Source organism: Dryas octopetala, chromosome 7 (genome assembly GCF_963921425.1).
Source record: "Dryas octopetala chromosome 7, drDryOcto1.1, whole genome shotgun sequence".
NCBI classification, from domain to species: domain Eukaryota; kingdom Viridiplantae; phylum Streptophyta; class Magnoliopsida; order Rosales; family Rosaceae; genus Dryas; species Dryas octopetala.
Genome location: NC_141372.1, coordinates 7557316 through 7576050, shown reverse-complemented (window position 1 = coordinate 7576050; position 18735 = coordinate 7557316). Strand labels below are relative to the sequence as shown.

The following is an 18735-nucleotide window of genomic DNA, read 5'->3' as shown; positions in this document are numbered from 1 at the left end:
TATTTTCTTTTCCTACTAAATAGAAGCGCCAAAATTAACTACCCTATATGATGGGCTCCTTTATCTAAATAACTAACCTACATTAAACAAGGCCCAAGCCCAAAAATGACTTGGGAAAAATGTGTCACCCACTTTACTCACCTGTTAGTCTGTTACTGAAGACAGCGACGACTTTCTGAAGCCGCCATTTTCGTCGTCTATCTCTCTTCTGTCATTACAAGACAAACAGCAAAGAAAGAAAGAAAATAGAGAGAGAGAGCTTCAGAGAGAGAGAGAGAGAGAGAGATGGGTTGTGGGAATTTCTTCTTCACCGTACTGGTAACCTTCTCTGTAGCTCTAATCACATACAACATAATAATCTCAGCCAATTCGCCACTCCAGCAAGACCTGCCGGGCCCATCAAGATCTTCATCCTCGTCGTCCATTTCGGTGGACCCCATCATCAAGATGCCGGTGCACAGATCGCGAGGAGGAAAATCCGGCAGCTCCAAGAGGCTGTTCCACACGGCGGTGACGGCCTCCGATTCGGTGTACAACACGTGGCAGTGTAGGATCATGTACTACTGGTTCAAAAAGTTTAAGGACAGACCCAATTCAGAAATGGGTGGCTTCACTAGGATCCTGCACTCTGGGAAGCCCGACAAGTACATGGATGAGATCCCAACATTTGTTGCTCAGCCTTTGCCTGCTGGAATGGATCAGGTTGGTCAATCTATGCTGGGCTCAAATTTTTCTCCTTTCTTTATTTATAAATTTTGTTTCATTTCTATCTGTTTGTTTTTTTTTTTTTTGGGGAAGGTGGTAATTGGATATTGTTAAGTAGAAAATATTACAATGACTGCATTCATTGTATGCCGCCAACAAAAAGTTACCACTTTATCACTTCTTGACAAGAGTTAACACTTACTTGAGCGATAAATACCACTTACTTGACGGCATGACTGCAGTCATTGTAGAAGCTCTCTAGTTAAATTAAGAATTTCTGTATTTGGGTTTTGAATTTCCTGGGAAGAATTTTATTTTGTGTGTTATTGTGGTTTGGTCCATTTTGGGTCGCTGAGCAAATGTTGCAAATGAAGAAATTAAATTTTGGTTCTTAATATTTTTGTGATTTATGAGCAGAATAATCAAGTATACTCTGTTTATACTTTATATAGTGCTGTAATTTACATCTGTTTATACTTTATATAGTGCTGTAATTTACATAAGTCAGAGTAGTTTGGTTCAGTTTACATTTAAATTGAGCTCTAGTTGAGCTGTTTCTTTAGGAGACATTGTTATTCTAGTGAGGCATATCAGTAATTATCATATATTCTAAGAATGTATTCATTGATTTATTAAATTTTTCGATTTAGAAGTTGCAAATTACGGAGCCCGAAAGAATTTAAACTTCCTTAGAGCTGGCTTATTTAAGAAGTGGATGGATTCTCATAGTAATGAAGTATAAATCCTCTGTAAATGTGAACTTTTTCTAGAAATTACCTTCTAAATGTTGCTTGCATCATAATCGCAATCACAGGGTTATATAGTTCTCAACAGACCATGGGCATTTGTACAATGGCTTCAGAAAGCAGACATCAAAGAAGAGTATGATATGCTTTACTGCCTAGTTTCAGTATTTAATAAATCAATCATCTTCAGTGATTTTGTTAAGTTTGATTTATGTGTATGCTATTCTTACCATGTATGCAGTTATATACTGATGTCTGAGCCAGATCATATAATTGTCAAGCCCATACCTAACTTGGCTAGAGATGGGCTTGGAAGTGCATTCCCTTTCTTTTACATTGAACCTAAAAAGTACGAGTCAGTACTCCGGAAATACTTCCCCGAGAGCAAGGGACCAATAACCAACATTGATCCAATTGGAAACTCCCCCGTCATTGTTGGGAAGGTATTTTAACTTCTTGTCTCTCAGCTATAACAAAAGTTCTCTTTAGGTTTCTTGTGTTTTGACTTTTATTTTTTTTGGTTGTTCTTTAATCAATCATTGTTAGGAATCTCTGAAGAAGATTGCTCCCACCTGGATGAATGTTTCTCTGGCAATGAAGAAGGATCCTGAAACAGACAAAGCTTTTGGTTGGGTGCTTGAAATGTGAGCTCTCGCTAGTTAACTTAGTTCTTTGATGACATTGCAGTAGGTTCCCAACTTTTTTGACTTAATTATCAAAAGCTTCCCGACCATTGTAAGTTAATTTTGTATCATGATATAGGTATGCTTATGCTGTTTCATCCGCTCTCCATGGTGTTGGCAATATCTTGTACAAGGACTTCATGCTTCAGGTTTAGTGGGGTTATTATTTCCTTTATTTCCTTATAATGTATAGCACCTTCATGATTGCAAGTTCCTATATGACTTTAAATTTAGCCATGTGTTACCTTCTACAATAGCAATTGATCATGCATTTATTATGTTACTGTTTAACTTACTAGTTTTGCTGTTTTTTTATTTTTATCAGCCTCCATGGGATACAGAAATTGGCAAGAAGTTCATAATTCATTACACTTATGGATGTGACTATAATATGAAGGTACTGTGTTATGGAGAAGAATATGGGGAAATATTTACTTCTGACAGTTTGATTTACTGCCTAATATATGGATATTCTTTTTTTGTAATGATTGGCTGATAATGTCTGGTTTTTATATTCTGATATTAGGGTGAATTAACATATGGAAAGATTGGAGAATGGAGGTTTGACAAAAGATCATACGATACTGTGGCACCGCCTAGAAACCTTCCTTTGCCTCCGCCTGGTGTTCCAGAAAGCGTGGTATGTATCATCTCACCTGGGAGTGTTGCTGCATAATTGGTTACATTAGAGACTACAAAAGAACTGCTGAAATTGACTTCCATCTGCAAAGTATTTTCTTTTCTGCAAAATTTTCAACATGATATACAGAGTCATTCGGTGTCACCTAACACTTAGGTTTGACTGGTCAATTTTATGTGAACTAATATACCAGTGCCCATTTCCGCTTCCATTTTGCCGATTCCTATAATTTATAATGCTTGACCTGAGCACAGACACAAGTGCAAGGAGGAACTCAGGTTAGGCTTAGACTGTTATTTCCATTTCTTTTTAGTACAGAGAGACAGGATGCTAGTATTAAAAATCCCCTTAGAGGATGGTTAGGCTTACTTAGATGAGTGAAGTTTAGGCTGCTTATTCTAGTTTAGAGACAGTAAACTGTGGTTTATCTCCAACCCAATGTGAGGCAGGTCTTGTGGACTAGGTCCCAGGGACACCCTAGCGATAGAGATAGAGCATAACTTTGAGACTTAGGCTTAGGAGTTAAACCCCCCTCCCTCCCCTGGGACCACATACACAATATCACAGACCTCTTGGCAATGGTGTAAAAACTTTTCTTCTTTGGTTTCGTCTCCCACCTTATTCCATCTCATCCCATTGACCTATAGAAAAAATTTTAAACATGCAGGTGACTCTGGTGAAAATGGTCAATGAAGCCACAGCAAACATTCCAAATTGGGGGGAGTAACAGGTAAGAGCTGGTTGGAGCTGAAGTAGACACTGATGTAGATATAAAGTTGTGCCGCGTTTATTACAGAAGCCATTTATGAAGAAGTTTGTGAATGCTTATGACTCACTACCAAATTGGGTTGCACATTTTATGTCTCACTCTAGAAATCGGTTGGACACATTCCCTTATCATAGCCTTATGGGTGTGAAACTCAGGACAACACTCTTACAATCTGTGAAGCTTGCAGCTCTATATAAAACTTCTGCAGTGTGGTTTATAGTGGAAGAACTAAAAATAGTGGGCTTAGTGATGTATGATATGAACGAGTGTTTGGGGTCATTTTGTGATCGAAAAGAAAATGGTACGTTAATTTTTCTGTTACAGCATCATTTCAGTTATCTTGATTTAAAATCGTATGGCTGACTGCTATTTTCATTGGGCTTTAAAATGGCAACTCACAATATGTAGACTCGACAAGTCTTTCGTCTTTGGCGGCTGCTAAATTAGCTGTGCCACGATGTCAAAATAAGGATCCAAAATATGTTTCTCATTTTTAACGTGTGAATTTGATTCTTCAAATCTTAAAATATTATTAAAATATTAATTTAACTTTTCAAATCTTAATTTTATCTAAATAAAAAAATAATAAATTAATAGTTCACAATTTTAAAATAAGATTTGAAGAGTCTAACAGATGATGGTAATTAGTAGTACATAAATCAATATATTTTTACAACATATTCTTTGTTTTTTTTTTTAAAGGCTTTGGACAATTGATTCTTTTTATTTTTTGATTAAGTGTCCGTCTGTAAATTTGTAAACCGACAATACCAATACTGACTCCCATGATAGTTGATATGAAAAAATTATACAGTATAACCGATATACCGTCGCGTAATATAACTAATTCAACATGTAAGGATATTATTAGACGATGTGTTTATATTAATAGAGTATAGTATTAATAATATCCACTCATATTATAACACATAAATTGATTATAACACATGTTAATATATCAATTATACAAAATAATTTCTTGTAGATATGCACGAGTGTCCAACAGAGAACCACCTCTTGAACAATGAAATTTCACAAGCACACTGTATTTTTCAGAAGCATTTTGTTTTGTTTTTGTTTTTTCAAAAAATCAGGAACGTTAGTTCCTTATGACAAAAAAAAACGAAAAACAAATAGGGATTGCATTTAAGCTTCGCTACCACCATACAAAAACAGCAGGGCATCTTTTCGGATGGCATCTCATGCTCAAAGATTGACGATAGATAGATTGATAGTGTTCCCACAGTAATTTACAATATTTAACAAGAACTAAATACAACATCTCAATTCAAGTAGCGCCTGCAATTCTTTGAATTGCAAAAACATGGAATCTTCTTACCTTCATCCTCATGGTTAAAATGGTAGTCATATGTTATTTCTTCTCCAGGAAAAATGTCCCTCTCTGCAAAAAATACAACCTGGAAATTGGAAAAATCAGCAAGTACTCCCAACACTGAAAAGACTATTGATTACACAATGTGAATTCTCAGCATTGCAAAATACAGAATTCGCTTGGGCTGTCCTAGCAAATTATATAGTACACTTGGGCTCACAATAATTTGGATAACTCTAATGGCCAGCCATGCCCATTTTTCAAACTCTCAATTTATATATGAACAAAACGATGCTTAAAAAGGGAGAAGAAAAAATTTGTAGAATCATAACAGCATTTGAAGTTACCTTCTTTTCATTCCTCACAGAAATTACTTTGGCAACGCAATTTGGCTGGTCAGGCAAATCAATAACAAAGTAAGAATACTGAAGTGAAATACAAAATGCTAAGAAATCACTCTACAAGTATCTTTACACAAACTCAGGAAAATCAAATGCTGTGACATCCAGAAATAAATCAATCAACTTCTAAATTTTTGGTTCTTTTGGTGCTCAGACAAAATTGCTTCCCATGTTTCGTACTACTGCATAAATAGCCCCAGGTCAACAAGCTTCGTTCTTTGAAAAAAAAAAAAAAAAACAGAGAAAGAAAAAGAATTTGGCTCAGGGCTTGACAAGAAACCCAGCAACAACTGGTTCACAAGTCAATCAAAGGATGTAAATTTTGGAGTTGGTAATGATGTATGGCAAAAACTCTAAGCATTACCCAACTCAAACTCAAGAAGAGACAATTACCATGCAGGAATGGTTCACAAAACGAGCAATCCCTCCTTTGCATGTAGCATCAATAATATGCTCTTTATCTATCTTGAAGAAGTAGCAAGCACTCTTGTACTGAAGCTTTTTTCCAGATTGATATTCATTTTCCCTTTTATCGGAGACACGTAGCCCCACAATCTCTCCAACATACTCAACAACCTACCAAAGCACAAGGATACATCATATTTGCAATTATAGGAAAGTATGTGCTTCTGTCTTTAATGATAAGATAAGAATGTCAAACCATTTCACTGCGGGAAATGAACCGAGAAGTGTAAAGACCAAGGGCATGTATGCCTGACTTGTATACTACAAGCTGTTTCCAACGCTTTGCTTGCTTATAGCGTGCATATTCTTTCTGCAAATGACAGGGAAAGCTACATGGTTAAGTGGTCTTAAAATGGTAAACTAGCCATGGAATTTGATGACATCACATTTTCAACAAATGCACATTGAATAACCAAATACAATTATGAGTAAAGCAGCCTCATGAACATACTCGACAATCATGCTCTATATCCGACATTGGCAGCTTTGGAACCCCCTGTGTGCATGACTTCTGCCCATTAATATGAACCCAAGCATTTAACTGCTCCTGAGGAACAAGGCATCCACCATTGCCCTTTGATTGACCATAATGATTATGCATGAAGCCATCACGTTTACGGCCCTTGTAACCCTACACACAATAAAAAACCAAACAAAAAGCAAATTAGAAAAGAATAATATTAAATTCCTCAGTCCTTAGGTATCCCAATGACACTTTACACACATACAATAACAAAAGAAAAATACAAGAATTAAAAAGCGTCAAAGAAAGGTCAAAATACTTCAGTTCTAGCACACTTTGATTCCTCTTCCTCCGTACAACCAGCTTCAGTGTTAACAGGGTCTGTTCCGCGCATGGGATGTGTATCGTGAAGCAAACATCTTCCATAAAAACCCACCTTTTCATTGTCAACACCTTCAACCTCACTTTGCAACAGACCCTGAAAGGGAATCCAGAAGAAAACCAATGACAACAAACACAATCAATAATTTTTGTATTGACCAGTCAATATTTCAACATCTACGGCAAAGTATATTGAACTTTTTATAATATGGGAAATATATAAAACTATGACGAAAAGTTAAAAGATTTGGAAAAACATCACAAGAGAAACAATATCAAGGAAAATAATTAGCCACTTCGAATAGAAACTATCCAACCAATAAATATGAATGCAACCCAAAGCCCAATCATAAACTATCACAAACAATATTCACCAAACATTTACATGACAGATATGGAATCCTTTATGACCAAAATAATAAATGTACTTTACATAATCAAAGATGACGTTCATCAACTCATCAACTCATCAACAGGTAGGATATCATACAAATGCACATATTCAACAATTTTTTAATTATCTGACAAAAGACAAGCAACGACACTATAAAATAGGCTTAAGGACGTGTGCTCAAGAATTTATATTAAAACATTACAGTGCTAGTAAACCTAAATTGCCTACTAAAGTAGGCACCAATAGCCTAATTTGAAGAAAAACGTTATATGCTTAAGCATGACAGGTTGACACTTGTGAGCTTGACAATACCAATTTAAGCCTAACAGCATTATCTTGGAATCAAGCAAAATGATGAGTCAATTAATCTACCATAAGATTACAAGGTTCAGAGTTCCATATTTTTAATGTCACATCTATGGAAATGTTTTAGCAGTTGGGAAATAAACAAAGGTCATGAATATTTTGTGAAAGTTTCAACAACTTGGAAAGAGTCGAGACCTTTTGATGAGCGCACCAAGGGTGAAATCGAACAAAACAATTTGAGACCCTGCACCGTATACATGAGCCACCTGCTCGTTTACACATACAGCAAACCTGGAAAATAGAATAATGAATAAGAGTTTTAATGTCCAACCATATAGAGAATAAACTCCACTACTTCACATATTACATAATTTATACCAAGCGCATGCCATTTATTACATATCATAAACCCCCTTCCAAACCAAAGAACTCTTCATTGACTTCCTATATCAGTATTTATATATCTATTCTTGCCTCAAATTATGGATTTTAATGCTTACCACATCTGCTCTAGGACGTGCAGCACCAGATACATCAAAAGCACTCATGGTGTCAACATTTGGGCATCGTGTTCCAGGAGTCCAAAGCCCACAAACCATATGAACCCACTGCTTGGTTGCCGAATCAAGTAATGCCGCAGTAATGCTGTTATGTACCTTTATCTTACTAACACAAGGGGAATCCTCTACGATATCCAGTTGGTGGGACATATCCATTTTACAGACAGCTGATGCCAAGGGCTGATCATTTTCAGGTTGAACCACAAAAGAGGAAGAATTTTCTTCACATCCATACCCAGAGCAATGCAATCCACTCGAGTCATTTTGTAAAGTGTTAACAGAAGAAAGTTTATCCTTAGGCCTGCTTTCTGTTTCAATGTTCCAAGCTCTTAAAAGGCTTTTCACAATTATGTGACTCCGCAGTGCTTGAGTCATGGCACCACCACCATAACCACAAAGAACACAAACCTAGATGAAGGAAACAAGAACAATAGAGTTGAAGAGGAAAGAAATCCATCTTGCACCCTCTCTCCCGTCTCATGAAAAAAGTTGACATGTATTACTAGCTCACAAGAATTTGAAAAAGAAACAAATAAAGCCAAAAAACAACACTCTAAAAAGTGAACTCACTAGAAAATAAGAAACTTATGAATGACTAAAATGTGGATTAGAAACAAAAGATTGAAAAAGATAAATTATATGAAGATAACAGCCTTCCTCTTACAATATCTTTTGAACTGGTCCGACATGGCCTGCAACACCAACGGCCTTTAGGTAATTTTGAGACACCATAACAAGCCTGATGCACCTGTTCATCAAGACACTACACAATATCACTGAACTATTACAAGATAAACTGTGATGAAATTCAGGTTGAACATGCTCTAGATGGCCACATACTTTGATTGAACATTGACTACACTCTAGTAAATTATTGGTTTCATCTTTGTTTGAGCTACCACAAACACAGCAGAATGCATCTGAATCCAGATCAGAATGGCACCGATGCTCTTGAGTAGAACTGCAAAGAATTTGTTAAAACCAAAACACTCACGAACCAATCATCACTATTTATAATTCAAATTTAGAATCACCATTTAGATAAGGTGCCAAGAATCAGAAACCATGTTATTTCTGATGCCTTGCAAGAAATAAATAAGACAATTTTGAAAGCAAAATAACTAGAGGGATCAATTTGCCTGCTCACTTTTTAGCACTAAGTTTGCACAGTCCAAGCTTACTATCTTCACCAGTCTTTAGAAGTTTCCCCTCTTTCATTGCTGGCAGACAATTTATCTTTAAAAGGGAAGAACTTTCAACGCTGGGATCTTTCCCTGACGAACAAATATCATATGTGTAAAAAAAATAGAGCCAAGAGCAAACAGCCATAAGAAATAGAACACAATATGAAAAGGTCAGTGCACGTATCTCAAGTTATGGAACAATGAAGTACAATCAGGCAGCAAAATATGCATCAATTGTTCTTCCAGCAAACTGTAAATTACTGGACCTTGCATAGTACTATAGGACAAATATCAAACTGTTGAACCGATTACAGCCTTGTAGTTAAAATCCAGGATAAACTTTCCGAAAAGTGATACTTCCTTTCCATTACGCTGCTTTGGCGATCCAGAAATTCACTTCTATTTCCCTTATGTCTTTTTGAAAGGAAATACAATTGATACTAAAAACTTATGTAGATTATGATGTTTTAAGGAAAAAAAAATTGACCAAAATTATAAAAATATTTGAACTTAGAGAATTACATAACACAATCCAGGTCAACACATTGCCTAATTAAAAGCAACTCTTAATGATTTCTCAAAATTACCCTTTTAAACACAATGGATCACATATATGAACAGCACTCAAACAGATTGCAATTTAAAAGATGTCAAGAGAATGAGAATTAAGTAGCCAGGTAATATGTTGACTAATTAAAACCTTTTATATAGGCATTTAACATGCCTTATCATTTAGGTGTGAGAAGGAAATGCGAGTGCTTGCCACTTTAACAGCTAGAATTACTTTTTTTCTCTTTCTTTTTCTCTTTTGCCAATACAAGCTACAATCTTTTGAAAGGTTGTTCCTTGGTTTTCTAGAAACATACAGGCAGGGTACATTAAAGGACAGAATACAAAGAACTTAAGGCTTAAATGGTCTATTATAACCAAGAATTATTTCTATTATTCAGTGGAAAGAATATAATTCAACTGTAGATTAAATAAAATAAAAATGAAAAAAAAAGTGGGAAAAAATTTGTACGTTTACCTTTATCTGTCAACTCATATATGCTGCGCTTGCGAATTTCCTTAGACTTCAGCTTCAATTGAGCATGGGCAACATCATCTAGTCTACTATGATCTTTTCCACTTCGATCGTCTCCCTGTTTCTCCAGCGATGACAACTCTTTATGGAATTTCTTATCTCCACAGGAGCATTCTTTCTTCATTTTTTCCATGGAAGTATCATTTATTTTACCACAACCTGTAGCACTATGGCATTTGTTGTCTTTATCTATCTTCAAATCATAGAATACATCAGAGCATCCAACAGCCCCACCAGGGCTTGTCATCTTCAACTCCCTCATGGAAGCTGATTTAGGATTACAACTTTTTGGGAGTGTGCACCTTCTAGCAGAATTAAGTACCCAGCTGAGAGGAACAATTTTTGCTGGTTTTGACATATTTCCACTCAAACTTCCATCAGCTATTTCACCATATTTTCCACATACTATTGGCCTTGCCTTCCTATAAAAAATATTCACCTGCTGACTAGAAGATGATTTCAAACAATCTATGGAATTGTACTTTGTTCTTGGTTCTTCTATCTGAAACTGTTTAAAAGCATTAGAACTGAAATCCCTTTTACATTTCTTCCCCCCGGAAACTTCGGCAATTTCACAGTCGTCAGTGCCCCCGTTTAGTCCTGTCTGGTAAACAACATTCACCTCTCTGTCATTGTCATTATACAGTCTGCGCAGCTCTCTTTTACGTGAAAGTTTCTTTGCCCGAAAGGTATGATTTTTCCATTTCCTCGATGGGAAAAGCATCTTCGAATTTTTTAATGGACGGGAGGGAAACTGAGCAGTGCCATTACATTTGGGGTTTTCTTGTTGTACTAGAGAAGGACCTGAAGTGGGACATAAAGCATTCAATATCTCCAATCCCATTTCTCTCTTTCTCTTTCCAGTTTTCAAATGTCTCTCAAAGTTCTGGGGACACTGGTCTTTTTCATTAAGGGCAAGCCCATCTGGGATTTGATTTCGACCTTTCCGCCATGTTAAAGAATTTAGGAGCTTAAGCTTATCAAGAAGACTACATGATGATTGATGATTTAAATTCATGGAAGATCCAACTTTTCTCAAGTTGGTCTTACCAGTAGAGGCAAGCAACTCAGCACTTTTTCCACTTTCAGGTGCATCATTTGATGACCATGATTTATCAATGCCTGATCCTTCATCGACAGCAAGATTGCTTTCACATCCATTATCTCCAGCATCAATAGTTGAAGAATCCACATTGTTAACCTCAATTGAGGACTGAGTAACAGCCGGCGCAGAACATCCAGAAGAAATATTAGAAATTTCATGCTCTTTCAAGGAGTCCACTATCTGCACAGTGTCATTGAAGCATTTAACATAAGTATTTCCAAGCTGCTCTCTATCTTGTCTTCTTGCATCAAACAGATTAGCTAAACGGTCTACACGCATTACATCCGAAACCCCTTTGACCTTACTCGGCACATCTCTCCACTGAGAAGCATGACAGATGTTCTTGGGTAATTTTCCATTCAGCATTCCCCTGTGATCTAAGGAAACAGTTTTGTCCTTTGGAACAATATGGTTGTTGGAACATTCTGGAGAAACAATCATAGACGCTGCACCATTGGCTGTTCCCAATTGTTCTTTAAAGGCATTATCACTACTGGCTGTTCCCATTTGTTCCTTAAAGGAATTAGGAAAACTTCCAACTCTTCTTGACTCAAAATCCCTTCCTAAACAATTTGTGTGGGATGCATAACCACATCTGCCATGAAAATAATCATAGGGCACTTTGTGACAGCATCTTTCATGCTCACTAGGCTCAGTGATGTTCTTTCCACTTCTGCTATGGCACAAACAATAAATGAAGAAGCTAATTATTGGAGAAGACAAATCTCATACAGAATCAATAAGGCCAACTATATTGTATATCCAAGACAATGAAAAGAAAGTACATGAGTAAACCAAAAGGCATAACAGAGCACAATCGATATCCAAAACAAAGGACGATCAGGAGTGCGGCCAAGCTTATAAATAGTTAAACATGCCAAGTATTTGCTAACATGGTTCAACCTCTTCAAGGGCACACGCATACATGCAGTTACAAATGTGAATCCATTAAACAGAAAAATATACTTGTACATACAAAAATATCACACTCCCAACTCTAGTTGGCAGCCTGCCATGCAGGAATCTGGCACCAATTTATAAAGGCCGAATCCCCCATCCCTCCCCCATACAATTGTGCATAAGACAATTGGAATCAATTTATAAACACAGAGATAAGGCTTTAACCAGTCATTAAAATATTCTCCAAACCAATCGATGAAACACTAATCCGAAATTCCAACATCCGTATTAGGATAAGGCACAATGGATCAAGTCCTTCTGACAATAAAAACAATACCTTTAAAAAACAAATTTCTTCACAACCAATTGCATTCTATATCTCTACCAAGTACAAAATAATCTTTTGAAAACTCTCAAACCTTGCAACTATTACTGGATGCCATCAAATTTGACTGAATTTAAGTGTCAAGAAACATGTAATATCAACCCAGACAAAAAATTAAGATTTACAAAAGTAGGACCAACTTCCAATAAAATGTGATGCAGAACAAAAAATTAAAAACTCCACAACTAATTTGCCATTATAGATGCTAAACTAACCTCAGTGAGGGATGCTCATTACAAAGAGGAACAATGGAAATTTGATGTTTCAGATCAACTTCATTAGATTGTAGTGCATTTCCTTGTTTAAATGTTGATAACTGACAACAGCTGTTAACACCTGAACAAACATAAAGTTATTGTAAGATTCCACAGTAAAACAAAGGTTCCTGCTTAATCAAAATTTTATATTGATAGTCAAAAAACAAACATTGCACTTGCCAGTCATGGAAGCAAAACCTTCATCACTTCCAAACTTACAGGTAACACCTGAATGGTTTGATTTAATGTTAGCTTCAAAAACATCATGTTTATTATTAAGACTAAGTTTTTGGCTTTGCTCCCCAGATGATGAAGTGTCAACAAGAGAATGCTGCACATATGAAGAGCAATCAAATCTTCCTTCGCCTTGGTTCATGGGAAGGGAAGGCAATGCATGCTGTTGCTTCGATAACTCCAGTACTTGTCTCAGTGCATGAACTCGTAAATTATCATCAGGCAAATGAGTGCTTACCCTGATGCACTCTTCTCTACAAAAAGCCGGCGTCTGATAGGTTGAAGCACTCACAGGAATACCTTTCGAGACGGCCTGTGATGGAAAAATTATCCCAGATCCTATAGATGAAGCCAAGGGTCGAAGATTGGCATGATCAACTTGTCCACTATTTCTAAAGGAAAGAACCTTATCAGGATAATTGGAATATTTTGAGGAATCAGGTGCATCTGGTGGTACAGCAGACAACTGATGTGAGTAGCAGCTTGTTTTATGTGCTGTTAAGCAATGAGGATCACTGCTTCCGCTCAATCCATTGAAAGAGCTTGAGATTTCCATCTCCTTACCAATTCTAAACCCTAAATCCTTTGCAAGGTGAGATTCATCAGCAACAAAACTCACCCCTTCAGCCTTGTCAATTAGCCTATAGGAACCCAACCGACACATGTCCAATTGCCTTTCTACACTAGTACCTACATTCCAAGGGATATTAGCCAGGTCATACTTCGCAGAATGAGGTTCAGAATGTAGTGTATTTCGCATACTATGCTCAGTGACATTGAACATATAATTATTGGCTCTTGATCGCGTATTATCCTCGGGTGGAGCATTGAGATTAGTAAGCAGTGAAATCCCAGAACCCTGGGCCAGGTTGCTATTGAATTTCTCTACTCTTGCAGCATCTATGGAATTACTGATTACAAATGCATTGTTTCCACGATTTAACTGGTTTTGATCTCTCTTTGGGCAGGGATTAGATGGGCCAGCAGGAAAATGAAGAGACTGCCTAAATTTCAACTCTTCCCTGCAATTGGCTACTGCAAAAAAAAAAAAATCCAGATGTAACTGTTATATTGTTATTAGCCATAATGGGGGAAAACGAGAATCTAATCATAGAATAAAATATGCACCATAGATAATAGGCTTTAGGGGGGAGGGGGGAAGAAGAAGAAGAGTTTTGACGCACTATTAGGAATCATCTGTTCAGGGAAGAGAGACTTCAGAGGATTTACAAGTGTGTCCAATAGCGGTGGTCCTGCGGCTGATAGATCTGAATTTCCTGTAGTTTGACCCAACTGGTATGGTTGACCAAGCCTCAGCTCAATATTTGAAGTTGCAGCATCCCAGAAGCCACCATCCTTTGCATTTTGAATTCTGCAAAAGTTTGATTCTTTACCAGTGATCCTTTGATCCTGCAAAGAGGGGTGAATAATGGATGGATTTCTGTTCTTCATTGATTCAATGTAAGAAGAAATGGACTGACAACCATCTTCCAGTCCACTACCAACTAACTTTGACGTAGACATGGCACGCTCCGTTATAAGGTTATCTGCCATAGTATGCAAATTGCTCTGTGGAGTGCCAGTCAAACCCTTGAAAAAAAGGTTATTACCATCCTGAATGTTCCTTTGATTTGTAAGAAGGTTCTTTGATAGCGCAACACCTTCCAAAGACTGTCGAGAACTCACAGAACCTCCAAATGAATGAACCAGATGAGACAAGTTATTGGATATGTTGGGCATAGTCACACTAGATTTCACCAAACCGGCAGTTGCTGCTAATCCTTCGGGCCAGTCCCACTCACTCTGATCTCCCGGAACCCTAATCTAAAGCATCATAAAAATATCACGATCCAGTGTTCTCGTTGCTTCAAACACATGCAAATAAGAAATCCAATTCTCAATTCAAAAGACAATGATAAATTAGTCAAAAGAGGGGGGAGCATTGTAACTGGCAACACGGCAATAAATGTCTAAGCTCAACAACTATAATTCTATTCGAATAAAACAAGAAAAAACACCACTTTTCCAAACTCACCTCACCCTTTACCACCTAAGCCAAGGCCCAAGGGTAAGAAGGTAGGCACCCCTGTGGAAAAACCTAACAATCCTTACACACCATTGAATCTGCCTTAGTGAGAGAAGAGTTCGTAAAACTCCTGAGTCATAAGCTTGAAGAAGTTAGAAAATATAATTTTTCTTTTGGTAATATATTATTTAAATGTTTATTCTTTTGGTAATATGTCATTCCTTCTAACTGCATATGCTATTGTATATCCTCAAATGGCATTCCAGATCATTTCAAATTCACACCTAGTCAACACTGAGCAATCTATTTTCAAGATTTTATAAGACCAAATATCAATACAATATCAAACAAAACCTTAATTAGTTCAATAAATGCACATGCATGAAATATAAGGAAAAAAAAAAAGATCAACAAAAACAAAGACAGGGATACCCAGTGGTTACATAGCTTACAGTAAAACCAAGAGAAAAAGATATTAGATAAGTTTGATTGACTTTAAACCTACAATGAGCAAAAGAGACCAAAAGGAAATTCTTAAGGGTACTCGCATACTGAAATGCAGTATATCTTTCTAACTGGGGGTGCATATGATAGCTCTCAACTGGAAGTGGTGAAGTGAATAGGATTCAGGTTCCTAGAGTAAGCACTATCACTTGACCGAAATAGCACCTGTTATCTTACCTACCATCATATTTATTTCCAATTTTCCATCACACACGCACACGCCCACGCCCACACGCGCACTGCACACACACACACACACACACACACACACAGGGAGATATGCACATAGAAATGCACACACAAGCCGCAAGCACAAAGAAATGGGACATAAAACAAAAAAGACAAGTATTTAACATAAAAATCTTACCCCATTCTTCCGGAGGTAGAGCTTGCACCACTGAGCAATGGTTTCTCCACTGTTCATACGAATGGCATCCCCCGGGTTAACACCATATGATCCTGAATGCTACAAAATAAAAGCAGTTATAGCAATTTTTAAGCAAAATTGCAAGCCAAATGCTATGCAATTACATTTCACAACTAGCAAAGCTGTAGCATCATAGAAATCACTAGCCTACCTCACAAAATTTTAAGACAGACATGTGGAAACAATGGCATGAGCAAACAACACCAAGAAGTCCTGTATTGCTGAGAAGTAGATAGCCACCTTTTCAAATAATAAAACATCAAATAAAATTTCGGAGCATATCAAGCAAAGAGAGTAGAAATAATTCGATAATAAGATCAAATTGAGCAATGTCCTTAAAGAACTCACTAGTATTCGAGCAAAAAATGCGAGGACAACCATTCATAAAACTAGATGCCTGGTTAGATATAAAAGAGTTTGGTTCCACTGGCATTTTTTGTGAAGGTTGAATATTTGCCCCACAAGCCTTCCCAGTATCTGCAGGGCTAACTCTGTGCCATTCCCCACTCAAGGCAAACGAACCCTTTACTTTCTCATTACCAGGGACCATGTGACAGATGACTACCTTGGCCAGGTCTGAACTCTGTAGATCATGCAAAACAGAGTTGCTTGCACAATTGGAATTTGGCACTGCCCTTGATGAAACATTGGGACAAAATTCTGCTCTACTTGGCAGGTTTTTCCCACTCAGATTGTCTGACAGTAGCCCACTGGATGTCAATGGAACAGCAATTCCAATACCATTCACCATGGAATTGTTACTATCAGGCAGAAGCTTACAAGAGGTACCAATGGATTTCGGATTTGGTAAATCCTGAAAATCACACTGCAATAGAGATGGTGGCCCAGATAGGAGAGATAGAAAAGAATTTCCCAAATTACCATGTTCTGATCTATGGGAACCTGAATTTGCCATGCTGGCAAACAGGGGATCTTGCAACCTACCAAGCATTGTGGGTCTTAAATCTTGTGAGCCATGTGGATAAGAATAATAACCTGTATTGGTTTCCATCTATATAGAAAAAGTTAAAAAATCATGTTAGTAATGTGAGAATAAACATGCCAAGATCACAAAATACGAAAATATATACATAGAGGAAAAGACATTTTTGCAATGGTATATAGCACAAACTAGTAAATACGAAGTGAACACCAATACTGGTGTGTTTCACGTGAATGAAACATAAATCTATGACAGTGAGCACCCCAATTTTTAAATAGAACAAAAGACTTCCCCCTAGAGCACCAATGAATATGCCACCATCCCAAGTTCATGGAAAAAATTCAAAATTTATACCCAATAGGATCATTTTATTTGAATGTTGTTTCCCTGGTTTATGTCACGACTCACGATCATACCCATTAGGATCATTACATTTACATAGGCATTTCCTTTTATAAGGTACAATAAATTGAGAAATCAGCATTTCATAAAATGCTATGCCGCTAAAAAAAGCAGAATGGTTTCCCGGTTAATAGCCATTACAAAGCCATATCAAATATTTCATACTATAACACACCCATTTCCAAGTAGAGGTGCTTTTGAAAAAGTTCAAAGACACCATATACACATTACATTATTCAAACATTCGCTGAAATGTGCATAACTCTGACAATAAGCTACACAGCTAATTTCAATGCCCAACGCATCAAAACACAAGCAAGCGACCAACAAAAACTACGAAAGAACAAAAAATAGATAAATACAAATAAAATATTACCAAAGACTAAAATTACCTGACTACGAAGCTCCTGAGCTGACGAGGAGGAAGCCATTGACGGTGCCGATGACTGCAATGTCGAAAAGCAGTTGATCTTCCACGAGTTCTCCATCTCTCGGAGCTCTCAAAACCCTAGCCTCCTTCCACCAAAACCATCAAACGTAGCGAATATCTCCCCGGAAATGAAAATCGGCGATCAAAGACCGATACGCATGCGAACGGCTACAAGTGCATCGTTACAGCGGACAACGAAATCGGAGAGGTCAAAACTCAAAAGGACCAGAGAAGCCCTAGGTTTCAACGGAGAGAGTAAAGAGAAAGAGAGAGAGAGAGAGAGAGAGAGTTGCAGAGTGTTGCAGAGGAGCTTGTGAAGCTGAAGCAGAGAAGCTTAGAGAGAGCATCTGATTATGGTGTAGTGGTTCGAGGCAGGGCTGACAGGACACTGACACTAACACGTTGACGCCTGTAGTGGATTGAAAAAATTTGGGCCGTTGGATTGGTGGGTTGGTGAAGGGTGGGGGGAACAGGGCGGTGTGGGCCGTCGATTGTGAGTACAGCTTGGATTCGTTGGTTGGTCCGGAGGGAAAAAAGCGAGGGTCTTATGGTCAGAGACTGTAGCGTCACAAGGGCCATTAAGGCATAGGTTCTTGGGCCTAAAGGTTGAGTAACTTGAGTAGTGGCATCAGACCAGGAATAAGACACGTGTGCGTACGTGATTGGGGGGTGGGAGAAGAGTTAGGGACCACATAAAGATTGTGTTGCGTTTGGATGACGGGGAGCATTGTCGCAAGTACAATAATTCCTCCTCCAAATTTGGGTAGGAAATCCCGGTCCTGGATAGCGGTAGGTATTGTATCCTTTTCTGTAGGATGTTTAACCAAAGATTACAAATGTATAATAAGTAAAATTATTATAATTTATTGTTGCTATTTCTCTTATATATAACGAGTTAGAAAGACACACGATGAATTTGTACCTAATAAAGGTTTAAATAGACAATTATGCCACTGTGCAAATAAATTAGAAAAGTAGTTGACTCCTTAAATGTAAGGAGTCACTCGT

The 18735-nt window shown here is 37.4% G+C and overlaps 2 protein-coding genes across 5 annotated transcripts; one reads left to right on the top strand and one right to left on the bottom strand.

Annotated features, from left to right (window-relative positions):
* The first annotated feature begins 164 nt into the window (after positions 1 to 164).
* Positions 165 to 3864, top strand: LOC147279213 (Hyp O-arabinosyltransferase-like protein). The gene is made up of 8 exons (XM_086250127.1): positions 165 to 702; positions 1520 to 1587; positions 1693 to 1894; positions 1998 to 2095; positions 2214 to 2283; positions 2460 to 2531; positions 2661 to 2774; positions 3442 to 3864. The coding sequence occupies exons 1-8, from the start codon at positions 286 to 288 to the stop codon at positions 3499 to 3501; spliced, it is 1101 nt and encodes a 366-aa protein (XP_086106253.1). The 5' UTR covers positions 165 to 285; the 3' UTR covers positions 3502 to 3864.
* Positions 3865 to 4728: 864 nt separating this feature from the next.
* Positions 4729 to 18126, bottom strand: LOC147279212 (uncharacterized). Of its 4 annotated transcripts, none has more exons than XM_086251283.1 (19): positions 17690 to 18126; positions 16301 to 16964; positions 16104 to 16192; positions 15893 to 15991; positions 14180 to 14819; positions 12942 to 14030; positions 12720 to 12840; positions 10058 to 11892; positions 8994 to 9120; positions 8687 to 8807; positions 8511 to 8594; positions 7787 to 8254; positions 7482 to 7577; positions 6525 to 6683; positions 6194 to 6373; positions 5939 to 6052; positions 5671 to 5853; positions 5224 to 5268; positions 4729 to 4961 (listed from the first exon to the last, which is right to left on the bottom strand). In XM_086251283.1, the coding sequence occupies exons 1-19, from the start codon at positions 17783 to 17785 to the stop codon at positions 4827 to 4829; spliced, it is 6345 nt and encodes a 2114-aa protein (XP_086107409.1). In that variant the 5' UTR covers positions 17786 to 18126; the 3' UTR covers positions 4729 to 4826. The 4 variants fall into 4 exon arrangements, with proteins under 4 accessions (XP_086107409.1, XP_086107410.1, XP_086107412.1 ...); XM_086251284.1 differs by having other exon boundaries at positions 12942 to 14027; XM_086251285.1 differs by lacking the exons at positions 4729 to 4961; positions 5224 to 5268 and adding an exon at positions 5275 to 5493.
* Positions 18127 to 18735: the final 609 nt, after the last annotated feature.